General features: G+C 38.5%; 1 protein-coding gene across 1 annotated transcript in view; it reads left to right on the top strand.

The window, feature by feature from the left end:
• The window catches only part of kifap3a (kinesin-associated protein 3a), a 124,772-nt gene that overhangs the window by 70,684 nt on the left and 32,237 nt on the right, over positions 1-21,851 (top strand). The window contains exons 12-17 of the mRNA XM_039734496.1: positions 5,907-6,015; positions 8,193-8,305; positions 8,584-8,749; positions 8,853-8,978; positions 11,936-12,034; positions 17,737-17,822. Of these exons, the coding sequence (XP_039590430.1) occupies positions 5,907-6,015; positions 8,193-8,305; positions 8,584-8,749; positions 8,853-8,978; positions 11,936-12,034; positions 17,737-17,822 (699 nt within the window). The remainder of the gene's footprint in view (positions 1-5,906; positions 6,016-8,192; positions 8,306-8,583; positions 8,750-8,852; positions 8,979-11,935; positions 12,035-17,736; positions 17,823-21,851) is intronic.

Below are 21,851 nucleotides of genomic sequence, written 5' to 3'. Positions count from 1 at the left end.
ATTACATTTTCTATGTGAGCGTTCAAATTTGTGCCTCTGGTAATGTGCCTTACCGGCATTTAAAGAAAATTAGTTTTGTGTCCTCTGCAGTGTTAAGAGAAAGGCTTTGGTTTGGGATAAAAGGAAAAAGGTGTAAAGAAAGGAAAGTTGCCTTTTTCTTTTATATAGTATAGAGATGTGTTCGCTGACGTTATGATCGCCTTGTGTAGACTGGTGAGGCGTCCCGCCATTAATCGGCTGTGATGGCACTGTCAGTCCTCCACTCGTGTGCGTGTCTTCATAATCCGAGGTGAGGACCTCATAATCGTATACGTGCAAAAGAAAGTGTGAATCGCCTTAATATTATTTTTCCGTGGTGTAGAAAAGGGGTCCCGTGTTTGCACTTGTCTGGGCTATAGCGCAGGGGGAGGATGAAAAAAATTAAAAGTGCTCACTTTGACTTAAGGCAGAAGCGCAGTCAGCGTCTCAAAGGCCGGCACAGCTATGCGCGCACGCTGGCTGCTCGACTTTGCTGGGCAGGAGACCACAGTTTTGCAGACACGTTCATGATATCAAAAGTCTCAGCTCTTTGGAGGTCATTCATATATTATATATATAGCAAAATCCCTCGCAGCGGAGAAGTAGTGTGTTAAAGTAATGAAAAGAAAAGGAAACATTTTAATAATAACGTAACATGATTGACATTGTCATGAGTGTTGCTGTCATATATATGCCTGCCTAAATAAGTCACCCTCGCTTTGCTCTTACTTTATTTACCGTTCATTTAATCATGGCTATTGGCGGAAAAATTATAAAATGGAAGGAGGATGGCTTTACCAAAACAATTATTGATGGCGAATCGATTATTCATAAAGCTTGAATTGGTGATGTTTTTCTGTGTTAACCTCATATTTTTCATACTTCTTCTCAAACTAAGGTGGTGCGAGGGTAAAATGAATCGGGATGTGCTGATCAATGTAATCGTGTACAGTACCAGGAAATCATGCATTGACAAAGCTCCCCTTTGCTTGTAATGCAAAGTGTGATTAAATGCATTATTTTTAGCGTTATGGAGCACATGCATCAAGCTTCTCAGCTGTGCTTGTGCTAAGAAAAGGAAAGATTTTAAAAATAGCGTAACACGATTGTCAATGTGACCTTTTGTAAGTAGTGCCTGGAGGATTCAGTGTGGAGAAACTCTATAGAGACAGCGTGTGTATTAACTTGTGGATTTTTCTGTGAGTATTTGGTGGCAGTCTGACAAAGTTGCGGAAGACGGCATTAGCTGAGCTCAGCTCAGACCGAAATTAGATGAATGGGAGGGAGATGATGGCGTGACTCCCCACCGCCTTAACTGTCAATCCCCCACAAACACAGTCTCTCGGAATTTGCATAAGCACACCCCTTCACCTACAATTTTAACTTAGTTATAAAGTGATCAAAACTCTCGTTTATATCCTGCGTCCTCTCATTAAACTTGTATCCCGCATTACCTGTGGGCATGTGAAACGCCAGCGGTAGCCTGTCTATGAACTTAATTTAAAGTTTAGGTTTACACCTTGCTTTCTTTCCGAGGCAGCAACACTCATGAATATGGTAGTATATGTCACTCGCTCGCTTCTTATTGTTTTTCGCTGCGTTCTCAATTATATAATGCATGTTTTCTTAAGCGCTTTTGCAGGTCTTCCTGGTTTTCTACGCTGCGTTGACAATCAGTTCACGTGATTACGTGGGAGGCGTGATGATGTCACACGAAACTCCGCCCTTCCAGCTCAACTCCATTACAGTTAATGGAGAAAAATACCTTCCAGTTATGACCATTAGGCGTAGAATTTCGAAATGAAACCTGCCCAACTTTTGTAAGTAAGCTGTAAGGAATGAGCCTGCCAAATTTCAGCCTTCTACCTACACGGGAAGTTGGAGAATTAGTGAGTGAGTGCGTGAGTGAGTGAGTGCTTGCTTGCTTGCTTGCTTTGCCTTTTATTAGTATAGATAAACTTAGATTTTAAATATCCCAAAAGATTTTGCTCTCCATAAAAATATATCCTGTCAAAATTATACAAATTCAAATATGAACATGCTGCATAACAAAACCTGGAAATATAAATAAAATGTGTTCCTTTCAGCAATAACAAATCAAATCATTCAGTTGTCTTTGCTCATATGTCATTTTAGAGCTGGACGCCTGGCATCTTTTTGGCAACAGGTTCGTTTCTGTTTGGTGTGAGGTTCTGTGTTGTGGAGATTCTCAGGATGGATTGCAGGTGCTCATCAGTGAGGCGACTCCTGTGTGCTGTTTTGTTAGTCTTTATCACTGAGAAGAGCTTCTCACACAGATATGTGCTACCAAACATGCACAAGGTTCGAGCCGCATGTAGACGGACTTTTTGTTCTTCAAAGTCACCAAAGCGCCGTGCAAACTCAGTGCGCTCAGTTTATCAGCAAAGTGCGTATTTGGGAACACCGTAGTGACGACTTGGTTTAACATTACTTGGTAATAGGGAAAGTGGGGCAAGTGGTTGTGTCTCCCATAAAAGCAGCCTCAATTGAAATCACTTTGTGATTGTGCGGGTAAAGCGTCCGCTGAAGTGTCAGATTCTTATTTAATTCTTCTGCTTTCTGTATCTTCTGCATTGCATTCAGGTCTTTCAGGTTACCCTGATGTTTTGTTTTATAGTGCCGTCTTAGATTAAATTCTGTAATTACAGCCACATTAGCTCCACAAATGAGACACACGGGTTCAGTAAACATATACTCAGCCTCCCATCGGTTTTAAAGGCTCTATTTTCAGAATCAACTTTTCTCTTCAGCATCGTGTGAGCTAGCCGCAATAACTTGCAGCATCTTAAGGTAGACTTGATTACGCGGTAAGTGTTGGCAAGGCAGCTGAAGCGCTGCATTATGGGATCTGTAGTTTATTGTGTTACCAGCGCTTCATATACCGGGCTTTAATAACAATAATACAGTATATAAAATGATCTCGGGCGGATATAATTACGCCTGTGGCCCTTGAGTTTGACACATATGGACTAAATAGAACTTGAAAAGATATATTTTTTCAAATGTGATCGCAATTCAGATAGAGTTGCAGCGACTACAGCCTGCATGCCTCAATAAGTCATCCTCCCTGCTCTTACTTTTTACCGTTCATCTAATGAATACACTGAGTATGGCTTTACCAAAACAATCATTGATGGCGAATAAAGTATCCATTATTAGTATGTAGATCGGGTTATATATATATACATATATATATACCAGCGTATCAGCGAGAAGTAGTGTGTTAAAAAGCTAGAAAAGAAAAGGGAACATTTTAAAAATAGCGTAACATGACTGTCAATATACAGTATTTGTTTTGTGAGTGTTACTGCTGTCATCAAGGATTTGATTATCATTATTTCTTTCAATCAGGTTCGTATTTGTAGGATGTGTTGTGTTCAAGTTACATTCCGTGTTTGTCAATCGTTGTAAAGATGACAGGTTTCATTCATCGATTCGTTTCTTACTGCATCAATAAACAGCTCGTCTTCTTCTTTATCTGAGACCTGACACACTGCATGCACGGGTTTTTTACACTGTCTTCCTTTAGCGGGACATTGACTTTTTCCAACGTGTGCTTTGTTTCGCAGTAGTTGGATTTATGAATATGCTTGTATGTATGAGGCGCTTCATATTTTTGCTGCCTTTTCAATTGTGTAATTGGTTTTGTTCAGCGCTCTTTGGAACTGTTGCCTTTTATCTGTGCACTCGTCAGTTCCGTGAGCCACTCGGTGTACATGCATCGAAGGTTCCCAGCTGTGCTGGTGCCATCTCGTGCTATGTCCATGGCTGTATTTAATGTTACCTTAGTCCTGGCACTTAAAACTTTCTCGCAGTTTAAGCTGAGTTTGTGTCAAACACCACCCTGACCATCTCATCTTCCTCTCCATAAGCACAGTCCTTCACCCGTGAATATTTACCCGTGGCAGTTTGCTATTGGATTGCCGCTGACGGCCTTATATGGGCAGGCACTAAATTACAAGCGCCAGCGCAGCCTGTCTATGAACTTAATTTAAAGTGTAGGTTTACATGTGCTTTGTTTCGAGTAGCAGAACTCATGAATATGGTTGTATATGTCACTTTCGCTTCGCTTCTTATTGTTTAGCTGCCTTCTCAATTATATAATGCATGTTTTCTTCAGCGCTTTTGAGGTCTTCCTGGTTTTCTATGTACTGCGTGATTACGTGGGAGGCGTGATGATGTCACGAAACTCGCCCCACGGCGTTGAAGCTCATCTCCATTACAGTAAATGGAAAAACTGCTTCCAGTTATGACCATTCTGGCGTAGAATTTCGATATAAAACCTGCCCAACTTTTGTAAGGAAGCTGTAAGGAATGAACCTGCCAAATTTCAGCCTTCCACCCACGGGAAGTTGGAGAATTAGTGATGAGTCAGTGAGTGAGTGAGTGAGTGAGTGAGGGCTTTGCCTTTTATTAGTATAGATGTATATATGTATATATATGTATATATATGTATATATATGTATATATATATATATATATATATATGTATATATATGTATATATATATATATATATATATATATATATATATATATATATATATATATATATATATATATATATATATATATATATATATATATATATATATATATATATATATATGTATGTATGTGTATATATATATGCTCGGCTTTGTTTAGACAAAGAGAGAGATTCAAATTAGAGGAGTGGCCAAAAGCTAAGGATGGCGCTACACATGAATATCTTGAAAGATTCACAGTGAAACAGTGGTTAGTCCTGCTACCTTTTAGCTCTGTATCTAGGTTTTCATTCCGTATTCCAAAGGTTTTGCAACTGTCACAGTCATAAGGACAAGTGAATAAATAGTGAAGTAAATGTTAAAGTATTTTTAAATATATTTAATTGTATGAGTTTTTTATGTATGCATAATTTCTTAGGACATCCTAAGGCTTTAGTTGAAGCCTGTCCGACTGGCTTGTTATTTGTAATTCATTTTTTCAGATTATTTTTCATCAATTTTTATAGACTACCTATTGTCACGTCTTAGGGAATTGGCCAACTGATTGAGAATATCTTGACCAAGCCTCAATCTATCATGCCTGCTGTTCTAGATTTTTTTGTAGTGTGAGTGTACAAGTGTAAAACATAGCATGTTTTAACAAACATAAAAAGGCAATTTGCAGTAGTGTCAGGTAATAACAACTACCCATTCAGACTCTAGTGCCTTATACCTTTCCCTGAACTCCAGAACACAGACATGAAATGCTGTAATGTAGCAAGTGATCTTACATGGTCAGTTGAGGAGTGCAGACAGATACTCTTGAATGCAGGTGGAGAGGTCTAGATGTGTCAAAAGGGAGGCTGCTGTACCTGCTAATGAAGTTCTGCAGCATCATGACTACATATTATGAGGTTGATTAGCATAGTTCATGTATGATTGTTGCTGGGTACAACCAAGCAGAGTTAGAGGCATGTTCACATGCACACATTTACCAGATCACTGTGAATCATTAAGGGTAAATTGCATAGGAATGTACATGCTCCAGTCATTTTTATAAATATGAGTCTTTTTGTTTTTTCTTTTTTTTTTATCGTATGCATTTTCCTGTAATTTGTTGCTCGCATGTTTTCACAGTCAAATTCATGCATAGTTTTATAAATGAAACCCCAGGTGTTTTGTGTAAGCAAATTGGCAATTAGTTCCTACTAAGAAAGCTTGAAGTTTTTTGTGTAGAACTTTTAATGCAAGTAAATAAGCATTCTTCATTTGTTAAGTCCATGGTGTAAATGTGTTTTCTTCCCTAAAAATACATTCAGCTATTGATTGAGTTCTCTTTGCAGTGATTTATGAGCTAAACATAATCAAATGATTCATACAAAGTGGCTTACATTCTTTACAGTTGATGAAGATGCTATTTGAGTGTGCAGAAGAGCGAATGGATCTAGAACTAATTTCATTTTGTATCAATCTAGCTGCCAACAAAAGAAATGCTCAACTGATCTGTGAAGGTAAACTAACCTAAGGAAATCAATCATCTCTTCCTCTCCTTTTGGTTTTTTTTAATGATTTTTGCATGCAATAAAATTTCCAATCCTTTTAATCCTAAATATTCTGCAGTCATGTGCTTCATTTACTAATATGACAAAGTGCTTGCTCTTATTTTCCCTGGGTCAAAAGAAAAAAAAACTGGTAATAGCTTAGATTGTCATATGTAAAATACAGTCAACTACAAGTAGAAAATGTCAACTGGAAATATTCAGTTCAGCTACTGTTCAGATGAAAGGCATTTTCCATGTAGAGTACAGCATGAGCATGAATTAAAAATGCTGTATGCTATTTCTGTATAACAAAGAGTAGAGATTAGAAGAAAGTAATCCATAGTAAGCACTCCATGTTTTTTTTTTCTGTGTAGCTGTGTCATATTCTGTTTCATGTATTTATTTGGCAGCTCATTTTTTTATATAGACATAAGTTATGTATTTTATCAATACCAAATCCTTATATTTATAACAATTTTGATTGTTTAAAATCATTTCTAGAAGTTTTGATCTGTAACTATTGTAATATTGGGTTTGATATACTAGACAGAGACAGTATAAAACTGATGTTGTTATTAAGATTTATTCAGTTTCAATTTCAATTTAATTTATTTATGCAATTAGATTCAACAATAACCTCATTTATTTGGAATTCTAAACATCCACGCATCAAGAGCTACAAAGACAAAAAGGCAGAAGGCTGCATGGTTTCTACCTAACTTCCAGTTTTATTACTGGTGCAAATATACAGTCGACAAGAACCTGGACACAAATAGAAGAACATACACAGGCATGGACCGCATTAGAAGTAAAATCCTGCAGTACTTTGTATTCCTTTGCTTTGTGCTCCAATAAACACGCCTACGCTATCGGCAATACACTAATAACCCAATTGTGCTCCACTCATCACTTAGAATCTGGAACCAATGTAGAAAGCATTTTAAGACGGAGAAGCTTCTTTCTGTGGCACCCCTGCAAAAGAAGCCACCTCTTTCAACCCTCACAAACATATGCAGTTTTTAATATCTGGAAAAAATTTGGAATTAACTCAGTTTGAGACCTTTATATAGACAATGTCCTTTGCATCCTATGAACAATTACGCTCCAAATTTAACATTCCAGCTACAAATTTCTTTCACTATCTTCAAATCAGGAACTTTGTTAAAGAGAACCTTCCAGATTTTCCCTCATCTTGCACCCTCATCCACGCTTGGAAATTATTATTGCTCAATTTCAAGGAGTTAGACTCCATCTCTACAATATATAAAATCCTTTTACAATCCCTTCCTTTTCAAAGATCCAAGAGGACACTGGGAAAATGACCTCTCAATTAATATATCAGAAAAGAGTGGAAAGTAGCAACGCAGAGAATTCACTCAAGCTCCATATGCTAAAGCATACAATTATACAACTCAAAATTATATATAAGCACATCTGTCTCGACTAAAACTCTCCAAAATGTTTCCAGGCATGATCCAACCTGTGAATCGGTGCAATCAAGCCCAAGCCCTCACTAGGGTCACATGTTCTGGGCCTGCTCCAAAATTAACATTATTCTGGACAAAATTTTTAATTACCTCTCAGACAGTCTTGGACTCCACAATCCCTCCTAACCCATTAACAGCTGTGTTTGGGGTTCTTCCAGAGGGTCTTAAAGTGGAGAAAGACAAACAAACTGTGATTGCATCTCACTACACTGTTGGTATAACATAGACTTATTCTGATAAACTGGAAGAACCCAAACTCTCCTCTTTAAGTCAGTGGGAAACTGGATGTGTTATATTATTTAAAATTGGAAAAAATCAAATACTCAGTTAGAGGATCTGTACAGACTTTTTCAAAAACATGGCAGGATCTAATCAGTAATATTTTTGAAATGATTTTATAAAGCACAGAGAATTTGTTGATTTAGGTATTTTAAAAGCCTTAAATTTTACACCGCTTTGGCTTGCTCTCTCTCTCAAGGGTGGGGATCGATCTGTTCTTAGCATAATTCTTTTTTTTGTAAAACTTGACTGCTATGCTATTGATTGTAATAAAATTAAATAAATAAAAAAAAAAAAAAGATTTATTCAGTACTTTTTATGTATGCTTTGTAGTCTGATTCTAAATAACAAGTATTTTTTGTATGTATTTAATATTTAAAGGTAATGGATTGAAGATGCTTATGAAAAAAGCACTAAAATTTAAGGATCCTCTTTTGATGAAAATGATAAGAAACATTTCTCAGCATGACGGTCCAACTAAACATCTATTTACTGTAAGAATCCAACTTTTCTCTTAATTATAATTCCAAATTCTAGTGTAGCAAAAAAAGAATTATTATTTGGATTGTTTTATTAGCCCTAAATGTTTGTGAAGCTTTTGTATATTTGTAAGCCTTGTGAGGTTTAAAGTACTTTGGTTTCTAAAGTATATAAATAAAATGCAATCCCAAACTGGTTATTGCAGACTTAATGTTTTAATAATGGATTTAAATATGGGAGGACAAATACTAAAATATCTACATTTTAGGTTTTGTACTGTTTGCTTTTTTAGGATTATGTTGGAGATCTGGCTGCTCAAATTGGAAATGATGAAGATGAAGAGTTTTTAATAGAGTGCCTGGGGACATTAGCTAACCTCACAATTTCTGAAATGAATTGGGAACTTGTATTGAAAAAATATAATCTTGTTCCATATCTTAAAGATCGTCTCAGGCCAGGTACTCTTAGCAAAGATTTTTTTTTTACATTACCAGAAACCTGGTCCAATAGCTATTTTTTTGGGGGAAAAAAATCCTTTCATGTTTACATGGTCTCCTATAGGTGCTGCAGAAGATGACCTTGTTTTAGAGGTGGTAATAATGATTGGAACTGTGTCAATGGATCCATCCTGTGCTACAATGCTTGCTAAGTCTGGTATTATTCCAGCTCTTATTGAATTGCTAAATGGTAAGTATAAGTCTAAATCTTTTTTTTTTTTCCTAAATTGTAAGCATATTGTACCAACGTAATATAACAGATTAAGAAAATGATTCTCTCAATTCAGGTCACATATGTTTCCCATAGTGCATTTTGCTAATTTTTTCCCTTGTCATTTCAAGTTTTTCCATTATTATCATAGTTTAAATTACTGGTTCCCAAACTCGGTCCTGAGGACGCACTGTAGCTGCAGGTTTTTAGTCCTGCCAAATTCACAATTAGTGATAATAATTGATCTCATTTATTTACAGTAGATGGTCATTTTCCCTTCTCTTACTCTGCCTTTAGATTTTTACACTTAAAAGACATTTAGAAATATTTCTAATTTTGCTTTAAATGCTTACCTCTCTTTTGTTGTTGTCCTGTTGTTTTCTTATTTTTTGTGCAGTTTGCACCCTTATTTGTATCCTAATAATGATAATTAAAACAAACAGAACTGACAGCCAAGTAAATAACATTGAATGATGAAAAGCTGCAATAACTTTAGCGTCAGACCCACTAATTATTAGATAATACATTAAAAAATCAGAACACCTAGAAAAACAGAATGAAAATCAGTTAAATAATATTATCTAATAATATAATAATTATACATATATCTATATATATATCTATATCTATATTGTGAACCTTGACCCGGACACAGACAGACGGACATCTTTTGTTGCACCCAACACACGTTTATTTACACTATATTTACAGTTCAGTTAGTGCACAACCCAGTGCCTCTTGCATCAATTCCCCAAAGTCCAGGCCTCACAGTCCAACTGCCTTTCTCCTGGCCGCCTCCAGTCCTCTCTCAAGCTCCGTCCTTCTTCCACCCGACTTCCGCTACTGAATGAAGGGAGGCAGCCCTTTATATAGGAACCCGGGTGAGCTCCAGCTGCTTCCCGGCATTCCTCCGCAGACACGCCCTAGTGTGGCGGAAGTGCCGGCCGCACCCGAAGCCTCCAGGTGTCCCCCTTCTTCCCCAGCACTTCCTGGTGTGTCGGAAGTGCTGGGCTCCAGGCCCCTACAAGGTTGGGCTTCCAAGCCCTCTACCCGTGGCCCCCAATAAAACCAGGGTGGTCGCCCCCTCGCGGTCTGGTGGAGGTACAAGCCCTCCTCTGGTCCTCCTGGGCGTTTAGGTGTATGTATGTATGTATGTATGTATGTATGTATGTATGTATGTATGTATGTATATATGTATGTATGTATGTATATATATATACACTCACCTAAAAGATTATTAGGAATACCATACTAATATGGTGTTTGACCCCCTTTCGCCTTCAGAACTGCCTTAATTCGTACGCGGGCATTGATTCAACAAGGTGCTGGAAAGCATTCTTTAGAAATTTTACCTGCATATTGATAGGATAGCATCTTGCAGTTGATGGAGATTTGTGGGATGCACATCCAGGGCACGTAAGCTCCCATTCCACCACATCCCAAAGATGCTCTATTGGGTTGAGATCTGGTGACTGTGGGGGCCATTTTAGTACAGTGAACTCTATTGTCATGTTCAAGAAACCAATTTGAAATGATTCGAGAGCTTTGTGACATGGTGCATTATCCTGTTTGAAGTAGCCATCAGAGGATGGGTACATGGTGGTCATGAAGGGATGGACATTGTCAGAAACAATGCTCAGGTAGCCCGGTGGCATTTAAACAATGCCCAATTGGCACTAAGAGGCCTAAAGTGTGCCAAGAAAACATCCCCACACCATTACACCACCACCACCAGCCTGCACAGTGGTAACAAGGCATGATGGATCCATGTTCTCATTCTGTTTTTACGCCAAATTCTGACTCTACCATTTGAATGTCTCAACAGAAATCGAGACTCATCAGACCAGGCAACATTTTTCCAGTTTTCAACTGTCCAATTTTGGTGAGCTCGAGCAAATTGTAGCCTCTTTTTCCTATTTGTAGTGGAGATGAGTGGTACCCGTTGGGGTCTTCTGCTGTTGTAGCCCATCCGCCTCAAGGTTGTGCATGTTGTGGCTTCACAAATGCTTTGCTGCATACCTCGGTTGTAACGAGTGGTTATTTCAGTCAAAGTTACTCTTCTATCAGCTTGAATCAGTCGGCCCATTCTCTTCTGACCTCTAGCATCAACAAGGCATTTTTGCCCACAGGACTGCCGCATACTTGATGTTTTTCCCTTTTCACACAAAAATTGAACAGGTGTTCCTAATAATCCTTTAGGTGAGTGTGTGTGTGTATATATATATATATATATATATATATATATATATATATATATATATATTATCCCCTTATAAAGTGCTCAGTACATTTTAATAAAAAATTACCAAACTCACTTTTGTTATTCCTCTATTGAGTCCAAAACACAGAAACTGGAAAATAACAGCCCAAAGAAGTTGGTTGGAACAAATACCTGCAGCCACAGTGGATCTCCAACACTGAGTTTGGGAAGCACTAGTTTAAATAATAAGTGTTTAAGCAATGTACAGCAATCATAAGACCAAATCTATATGCATTTTAGAAATTATTAAATGAAAGCATTATATCACAGCTAACATTTAAGCTGTAATTAAGCAAACTAGTGAATTGCTGTTAAAATATTGTTTTAAAAAAGTGGAGAAATAGAATTCTGATTTCTTTTGAGGTATGTAAAGTCGGATGTAAAACAAAAATCATCATTTTAACATTTCTTTTTTTATATATATTTGTCTGCTTAAGAACCCTATATACAGTATGTGTAATGTGTTACTAAGTTATGGTTCAGATCTATCCATTGATTACAGCCTTCTTGAAGAAAGCCTGCCTATTGTAATCAGTTTAGTTAGCCAATGCAAGTGACTTCTCATATCTCTCCATTAAACTAATCATTTCAATAATATTTTTTAAGTTTATGCTGATTTAAAAATGTTGTAATTTACTTATTCTATGATGTATGTTTCTGCCTGTTTTCTTTTTAGCGCAACAAGAGGATGATGAGTTTGTTTGTCAGATTGTCTATGTTTTCTACCAAATGGTATTTCATCAAGAAACTAGAGATGTGATCATTAAAGAAACCCGTATCCTATAAATATTTATTCATTCAACTATACTATTCAACAATAGTAAACTATATATATATATTTTTCTTTGAATTCTTAGATTCCTACTTTTAAGTAAATATTTGCCAATCTGTTTGTTTTCTTTTTAATTAATCAGTGAATTCCTTAATCTATTCCTAATGTTATATTAATATGCAAAGCATATACTGTGTGTTTGCGTGTGTGTGTGTGTGTGTGTGTGTATATGTACTGTATAGAGCAAATGTACTGTATATATCAAATGTACATAATTGGATGTATCAGTAATACTATATTACTGAGTACTATTTTGTATTGTTATATATACAGGTAGTCCCCAAGTTATGGAAATCCGACATAACGACTCTTACTGAACGGGCTGCAGCTGCACCTTTATCTGTCTGGGGGATGTGACACAGGCTCCTAAGTAACTGCCGCTCCGTCCTGGGACGATTTTGCTGCTTGTGCAGTGTAGTGTCCCTTGGGCGGCTCATTCTCATTGGGCGGCTTGGTGAGCAGCAAGCGGTGACCTGGGATCCATCTCTGGGGCCACAGCTACCGCTCATGTGCAGGACGGAGGCTTGATGGGGCAGTTCACTGCCCACCCACCACGCTGCCACAGCTATTGCTCCTAACTGCCCCATTTGTTCTCAGTGGGCAGCTGATGATGCTGCAAGCGGTAATAATAATAATACATTTTATTTATATAGCGCCTTTCCCATGGTCAAGACACTTCACAGAGTTTAAGAAACAACGGCAGGGTTTACAGTATATAGCATTGTACTAAACCAGATAATGGTGACCCGGTTGTGGCTGAATGGAAGCCATTGAGGGTGAATGGGGTGACGGGGTTCAGCATTGTATAGTGTGCCTCGAGTGGCTGCCTGTTGAATGGGGACGGTGGGGAGTGATTCACTACCCGCCTTTGGCCGTACCCTGTTTGTTCTCGGCTGGCAGATGCTGCAGGCAGCATACTGCATGCAAGTGGAAATGACTATGTGGTGGGCAAATGGTGAATCACCCCTCGCCACCCCCATTCATTCTCAATAGTAAGCTTGCTTGTACTGTTAAGTACATAGCAGGAAGTTTTCTCTCGTCAGTACACCAGACGTGCTGACGAGGGGTGCTTTCCTGCTGTGATAGCGTATACAGTACTATGCAGAAGTGCTATATATACACACAGTGCATCCAGAAAGTATTCACAGCGCATTACTTTTTCCGCATTTTGTTATGTTACAACCTTATTCCAAAATGGATTAAATTCATTTTTTTCCTTAGAATTCTACACACAACATCCCATAAAGACAACGTGAAAAAAGTTTACTTGAGGTTTTTTGCATATTTATTAAAAATAAAAAAACTGAGAAATCACATGTACATAAGTAGTCACAGCCTTTGCCAAGAGGCTCAAAATTGAGCTCGGGTGCATCCAGTTTCCCTCAGATCATCCTTGAGATGTTTCTGCAGCTTAATTGGAGTCCACCTGTGGTAAATTCAGTTGATTGGACATGATTTGGAAAGGCACACACCTGTCTATATAAGGTCCCACAGTTGACAGTTCATGTCAGAGCACAAACCAAGCATGAAGTCGCTGAATTCTGTAGACCTCCGAGACAGAATTGTCTCGAGGCACAAATCTGGGGAAGGTTAGAGAAAAATTTCTGCTGCTTTGAAGGCACCTGAAGGACTCTCAGACCATGAGAAACAAAATTCTGGTCTGATGAGACAAAGATTGAACTCGTTGGTGTGGAATGCCAGGTGTCACGTTTGGAGGAAAACAGGCACTGCTCATCACCAGGCCAATACCGAGAGACACAGGCAGGCGCACGCACGCGAGAGAGACACAGGCAGGCGCGCGACGCAGAGAGACAACACAGGCAGCACGCGACGCACGACGACGCAGAGAGACACAGGCAGGCGCGCACGCCGCGCGCACGCACGCACGCACGCACGCACGCGAGAGAGACACAGGCACGCGCTACGACGCACGCGACGCACGCCAGAGAGACACAGGCAGGCGACTGCACGCACGCACGCCGGTAGAGACACAGGCAGGCGACGCACGCACGCGCACGCACGCACGCACGCCAGAGAGACACAGGCAGGCGACGCACGCACGCACGCGAGAGACACAGGCAGGAGACACAGGCAGACGCGCAGAGAGACTGGCGCACGCACGCACGCCAGAGACACAGGCAGGAGACAGACACGCACGCAGAGACAGGTAGCGACGCACGCACGCGACGAGAGAGACAGGCAGGACGCACGCACGCACGCAGACGACGCGCACGCGACGCAGACGAGACACAGGCAGACGCACGCACGCGAGGCACGCACGCCGGTGAGCAGGGCAGGCGCGCACGCACGCACGCACGAGAGACACACAGGCGAGACACGCACGCACGCGGCACGCAGGCAGCAGGCGACGAGAAGACAGGCAGACACGCACGCACGCGAGAGAGAGAGAGACAGGCAGACGCGCACGCGCGCGACACGGTATATATATATATATATATATATATATATATATATATATATATATACATATACACACACATAAAGGATTATTAGGAACACCTGTTCGATTTCTCATTAATGCAATTATATAATCAACCAATCACATGGCAGTTGCTTCAATGCATTTAGGTGTGTGGTCCTGGTCAAGACAATCTCCTGAACTCCAAACTGAATGTCAGAATGGGAAGAAAGGCAGGATTTAAGCAATTTTGAGCGTGGCATGGTTGTTGGTGCCAGGCGGGCGGTCTGAGTATTTCACAATCTGCTCAGTTACTGGGATTTTCACACACAACCATTTCTAGGGTTTACAAAGAATGGTGTGAAAAGGGAAAAACATCCAGTAGAGTGGCAGTCCTGTGGTGAAAATGCCTTGTTGATGCTAGAGGTCAGAGGAGAATGGGCACGACTGATTCAAGCTGATAGAAGAGCAACTTTGACTGAAATAACCACTCGTTACAACCGATGTATGCAGCAAAGCATTTGTGAAGCCACAACATGCACAACCTTGAGGCGGATGGGCTACAACAGCAGAAGACCCCACCGGGTACCACTCATCTCCACTACAAATTACAAGAGGCTACAATTTGCACAAGCTCACCAAAATTGGACAGTTGAAGACTGGAAAAATGTTGCCTGGTCTGATGAGTCTCGATTTCTGTTGAGACATTCAAATGGTAGAGTCAGAATTTGGCGTAAACAGAATGAGAACATGGATCCATCATGCCTTGTTACCACTGTGCAGGCTGGTGGTGGTGGTGTAATGGTGTGGGGATGTTTTCTTGGCACACTTTAGGCCACTTAGTGCCAATTGGGCATCGTTTAAATGCCACGGGCTACCTGAGCATTGTTTCTGACCATGTCCATCCCTTCATGACCACCATTTACCCATCCTCTGATGGCTACTTCCAGCAGGATAATGCACCATGTCACAAAGCTCGAATCATGACAATGAGTTCACTGTACTAAAATGGCCCCCACAGTCACCAGATCTCAACCCAATAGAGCATCTTTGGGATGTGGTGGAACGGAGCTTCATGCCCTGGATGTGCATCCCACAAATCTCCATCAACTGCAAGATGCTATCCTATCAATATGGGCCAACATTTCTAAAGAATGCTTTCAGCACCTTGTTGAATCAATGCCACGTAGAATTAAGGCAGTTCTGAAGGCGAAGGGGCAAACACCGTATTAGTATGGTGTTCCTAATAACTTTAGGTGAGTGTATATATATATATATATATATATATATATATATATATATATATATATATATATATATATATATATATATATGTATATATATATATATATATATATATATATATACACAGTGGTGTGAAAACTATTTGCCCCTTCCTGATTTCTTATTCTTTTGCATGTTTGTCACACAAAATGTTTCTGATCATCAAACACATTTAACCATTAGTCAAATATAACACAAGTAAACACAAAATGCAGTTTTTAAATGATGGTTTTATTATTTAGGGAGAAAAAATCCAAACCTACATGGCCCTGTGTGAAAAAGTAATTGCCCCTTGTTAAAAATAACCTAACTGTGGTGTATCACACCTGAGTTCAATTTCCGTAGCCACCCCCAGGCCTGATTACTGCCACACCTGTTTCAATCAAGAAATCACTTAAATAGGAGCTGCCTGACACAGAGAAGTAGACCAAAAGCACCTCAAAAGCTAGACATCATGCCAAGATCCAAAGAAATTCACAAATGAGAACAGAAGTAATTGAGATCTATCAGTCTGGTAAAGGTTATAAAGCCATTTCTAAAGCTTTGGGACTCCAGCAACCACAGTGAGAGCCATTATCCACAAATGGCAAAAACATGGAACAGTGGTGAACCTTCCCAGGAGTGGCCGGCCACCAAAATTACCCCAGAGCGCAGAGACGACTCATCCGAGAGGTCACAAAAGACCCCAGGACAACATCTAAAGAACTGCAGGCCTCACTTGCCTCAATTAAGGTCAGTGTTCACGACTCCACCATAAGAAAGAGACTGGGCAAAACGGCCTGCATGGCAGATTTCCAAGACGCAAACCACTGTTAAGCAAAAAGAACATTAGGGCTCGTCTCAATTTTGCTAAGAAACATCTCAATGATTGCCAAGACTTTTGGGAAAATACCTTGTGGACTGATGAGACAAAAGTTGAACTTTTTGGAAGGCAAATGTCCCGCTACATCTGGCGTAAAAGGAACACATCATTTCAGAAAAAGAACATCATACCAACAGTAAAATATGGTGGTGGTAGTGTGATGGTCTGGGTTTTTTTTACTGCTTCAGGACCTGGAAGGCTTGCTGTGATGGATGGAACCATGAATTCTACTGTCTACCAAAAAATCCTGAAGGAGAATGTCCGCCATCTGTTCGTCAACTTAAGCTGAAGCGATCTTGGTACTGCAACAGGACAATGACCCAAAACACACCAGCAAATCCACCTCTGAATGGCTGAAGAAAACAAAATGAAGACTTTGGAGTGGCCTAGTCAAAGTCCTGACCTGAATCCAATTGAGATGCTATGGCATGACCTTAAAAAGGCGGTTCATGCTAGAAAACCCTCAAATAAAGCTGAATTACAACAATTCTGCAAAGATGAGTGGGCCAAAATTCCTCCAGAGCTGTAAAAGACTCATTGCAAGTTATCGCAAATGCTTGATTGCAGTTATTGCTGCTAAGGTGGCCCAACCAGTTATTAGGTTCAGGGGCAATTACTTTTTCACACAGGGCCATGTAGGTTTTAATTTTTTCTCCCTAAATAATAAAAACCATTATTTAAAAACTGCATTTTGTGTTTACTTGTGTTATATTTGACTAATGGTTAAATGTGTTTGATGATCAGAAACATTTTGTGTGACAAACCATTGTATATATGTATATATATATACAGTATATATAATATATATATATATATGTATGTATGTATATATATCTCATAAATGGGGATGGAAAAAACATACAGTTAACTTAGGGTAAGGATTATGTTATTTATGACAAGTTCTAATTTATTTATATGTATTTTGCAAATACCATTGAAGTATATGCTGTTGAATTCCTTTTTTGAGAGACAGCAAGAATCATAACAATTAAAGTAAATATTGTAAAGAGAATGAGCCATCTGATGTTTTTTGTATAGACATATATACAGTATTGCAGTTGATCTTTAACACTTTCTCAGAAGCCCCAGCTTACCTCATTGATTTGATGCATGATAAGAATTCTGAAATTAGAAAAGTTTGTGACAACACTTTGGACATCATTGCGGTAAGAAAGATGAAAGTACTTATTTTGCATTTGTTTGATTCTTTATATACTTTGCAAGCAGAAACATGTAATCTTGAAATTCATGTTTATTTTGTGTTGAGCTGAATCACATTATCTTCCTTGTATTTCATTGATTTTGTTTTTGTGTGAAAAGTCCAAGATAATATTTATTCCACTTGTTGTGCAATTCATCTTAAATGTGATACATTTTGTTTACTTTTAATAACTGATCCAACTTGTGCCATTGTTTCCTTACAATGGTTTAAAAGTTAAGAGTATTCATAAATGTATAATGTTATTTCACATAACTATTGAAAAACCTGCTTTCTGTTAACTGCACTGAAAATCAGCAACAAACTACTTGTTGTCCATTATAATTAATTAAAACTAACAAAGTCAGAAAGCACGTGAATTTTAAAAGATTGCAATTGATTTGTTTTCTATCAGAGAGGAGTTTTTGATTTCTAAGAAACCTGGTTCTTGTGCTCCTAAGAGTTTTGTAAAAAAATGTATTATTGGAGACCTCAAACAAAATGTTATGCTGTTAACTATTTATAACCATTAATAATTAAGGATGATTTTAAGACAAGAATACCTAAAAACAAGTTGTTTTTCTGAAATATACCAGCTTTACTATACTTAACCTGTCAAACTGTTTTTTTCAGGGAGAGTTTCATCCGTTGTAATTAAAGTTATAGGATAAGTTTGATATTTTGAAGCTTTTCTTCACAATCATTTCTTAAATTAATTTGCCACATAAAACTATGCTCTGAAAAGAATAGTCTTTTTTTTCATAAATTAAAAAAATATATATATATTTGGTAAGTTTTAAGGCTTTTTTTATCACAGACTAGCTGAAATCACCCAGCGTTGCCCGGGAGAAAAATTTTATTTTTAAATTATTTGAGAAAAATATCATTAAAAAAACACAACTTTAAAAATAGAAATAAATTAACAAACAATGAAGACTCACTAATGTGCTTGTCTTGCAGTCTTGTATGTATGTTATCATCCAGTTGATGCTCGGAACCAGCCAGCTTTATTTAATTTCGAAAGCAACAGGAGCGCGGTGGCGCTCAAACATAAAGAATGCTGGCAGTCACCTCCAGTTCGCCCTCCAGTGGTCGTTTTGAGTATCAGCTGGATGATAACATGCATACAAGACCGCAAGATCAGCCCCCACCCTACCCAGAAGGGGGTGGTTAGGGTTGATTTTACCCTACAGTATTTTTAGTCGACCAATAAGAAATGTATACCAAATTTCATGAAAAAAGTTCCAGCTATTCGGAAGTGATGCTGGAACATACATACACACATTAACTTTTATATACAGTAATCCCTCCTCGATCGTGGGGGTTGCGTTCCAGACCCCCCCGCGATAGGTGAAAATCCGCGAAGTAGAAACCATATGTTTGTATGGTTATTTTTATATATTTTAAGCCCTTATAAACTCTCCCACACTGTTTATAAATATTCCCCGCAGAGTTATACAGCATAATCCCTTTGTATTCTCTTAGATATTAAGTAAGATTCATTGAAATTATGTATATAAACACACTGTTTATATACAGTAAAACCTAAATATTATTTTAAAGATATTGAGTGTCTCCGATATCACGTTACAGCCATTACGATAGACATGCCACCAGCAATAAATACGTACAGTGCAACAAAAATAGTATAAAGTAAATGTGTGTGTACAGTGACACTAAACGTACATACATGTACTAAGTACTGTAAGTAGAAAATTAATTATGGTTACTCACCAACAATGACACGATGACTTGTCCGATAACAATGAGTTTTATTTTACTGCACAACAAAGGAGAGCGTTACAGCCCTTAAAGGAGCCACTTCAGGTGATTGTGAAGCACTGCCGTTGTTCTTCTTCTGGCAGTCTTCAATCCAAATCCCTAAAGCAGATTCCATCCAGACTACTGCCTTATTACATCCACTTACAACTTGTTTTGCACCCTGGTTAAAAGGACACTGCGCGATATAGCGAGGGATTACTGTATATACTAGCAAAATACCCGTGCTTCGCAGTGGAGAAGTAGTGTGTTAAAGAAGTAATGAAAAAGAAAAGGAAACATTTTAATAATAACGTAACATGATTGATATTGTTATTGTCATGAAAGTTGCTGTCACATATATATATATATATATATATATATATATATATATATATATATATATATATATATATATATATATATATATATATATATATACACACACACACAGTGGGATGCAAAAGTTTGGGCAACCTTGTTAATAGTCATTATTTTCCTGTATAAATCGTTGGTTGTTACGATAAAAAATGTCAGTTAAATATATCATATAGGAGACACACACAGTGATATTTGAGAAGTGAAATGAAGTTTATTGGATTTACAGAAAGTGTGCAATAATTGTTCAAACAAAATCAGGCAGGTGCATAAATTTGGGCACCACAAAAAAGAAATGAAATCAATATTTAGTAGATCCGCCTTTCAGTAGGTTCCAATGAGAGTCTGGATTGTGGTTGAAGGTATTTTGGACCATACCTCTTTACAAAACATCTCTAGTTCATTCAGGTTTGATGGCTTCCGAGCATGGACAGCTCTCTTTAACTCACACCACAGATTTTCAATTATATTCAGGTCTGGGGACTGAGATGGCCATTCCAGAACGTTGTACTTGTTCCTCTGCATGAATGCCTTAGTGGATTTTGAGCAGTGTTTCGGTCGTTGTCTTGTTGAAAGATCCAGCCCCGCGCAGCTTCAGCTTTGTCACTGATTCCTGGACATTGGTCTCCAGAATCTGCTGATACTGAGTGGAATCCATGCGTCCCTCAACTTTGACAAGATTCCCAGTCCCTGCACTGGCCACACAGCCCCACAGCATGATGGAACCACCACCATATTTTACTGTAGGTAGCAGGTGTTTTTCTTGGAATGCTGTGTTCTTTTTCCTCCATGCATAACGCCCCTTGTTATGCCCAAATAACTCAATTTTAGTTTCATCAGTCCACAGCACCTTATTCCAAAATGAAGCTGGCTTGTCCAAATGTGCTTGAGCATACCTCAAGCGCTCTGTTTGTGCTGTGGGGGAGAAAAGGCTTCCTCTGCATCACTCTCGCATACAGCATCTCCTTGTGTAAAGTGCGCCGAATGGTTGAACGATGCAAAGTGACCCCATCTGCTGCAAGATGATGTTGTAGGTCTTTGGTGCTGGTCTGTGGGTTGACTATGACTGTTCTCACCATTCGCCGCTTCTGTCTATCCAAATCTTTCTTGGTCTGCCACTTGAGCCTTAACTTGAACTGAGCCTGTGGTCTTCCATTTCCTCAATATGTTCCTAACTGTGGAAACAGACAGCTTAAATCTCTGGGACAGCTTTCTGTATCCTTCCCTAAACCATGATGGTGAACAATCTTTGTCTTCAGGTCATTTGAGAGTTGTTTTGTGACCCCCATGTTGCTACTCTTCAGAGAAAATTAAAGGAGGAGGGAAACTTACAATTGACCCCTTAAATACTCTTTCTAATTATAGGATTCACCTGTGTATGTAGGTCAGGGGTCACTGAGCTTACCAAGCCAATTTGAGTTCCAATAATTAGTTCTAAAAGTTTTGGAATCAATAAAATGACAACGGTGCCCAAATTTATGCACCTGCCTGATTTTGTTTGAACAATTATTGCACACTTTCTGTAAATCCAATAAACTTCATTTCACTTCTCAAATATCACTGTGTGTGTCTCCTATATGATATATTTAACTGACATTTTTTATCGTAACAACCAACGATTTATACAGGAAAATAATGACTATTAACAAGGTTGCCCAAACTTTTGCATCCCACTGTATACACACACACACACACACATACATATATATATATATATATATATATATATATATATATATATATATATATATATATATATATATATATATACAGATCCACATATATATATATTAGGGGTGGGACTTGATTAAAAAAATTAATCTAATTAATTAGAGGCTTTGTAATTAATTAATCTTGATTC

This window comes from Polypterus senegalus, chromosome 14 (genome assembly GCF_016835505.1).
Source record: "Polypterus senegalus isolate Bchr_013 chromosome 14, ASM1683550v1, whole genome shotgun sequence".
Lineage (NCBI taxonomy): Eukaryota > Metazoa > Chordata > Cladistia > Polypteriformes > Polypteridae > Polypterus > Polypterus senegalus.
This window is presented reverse-complemented; position numbering and strand designations above follow the sequence as displayed.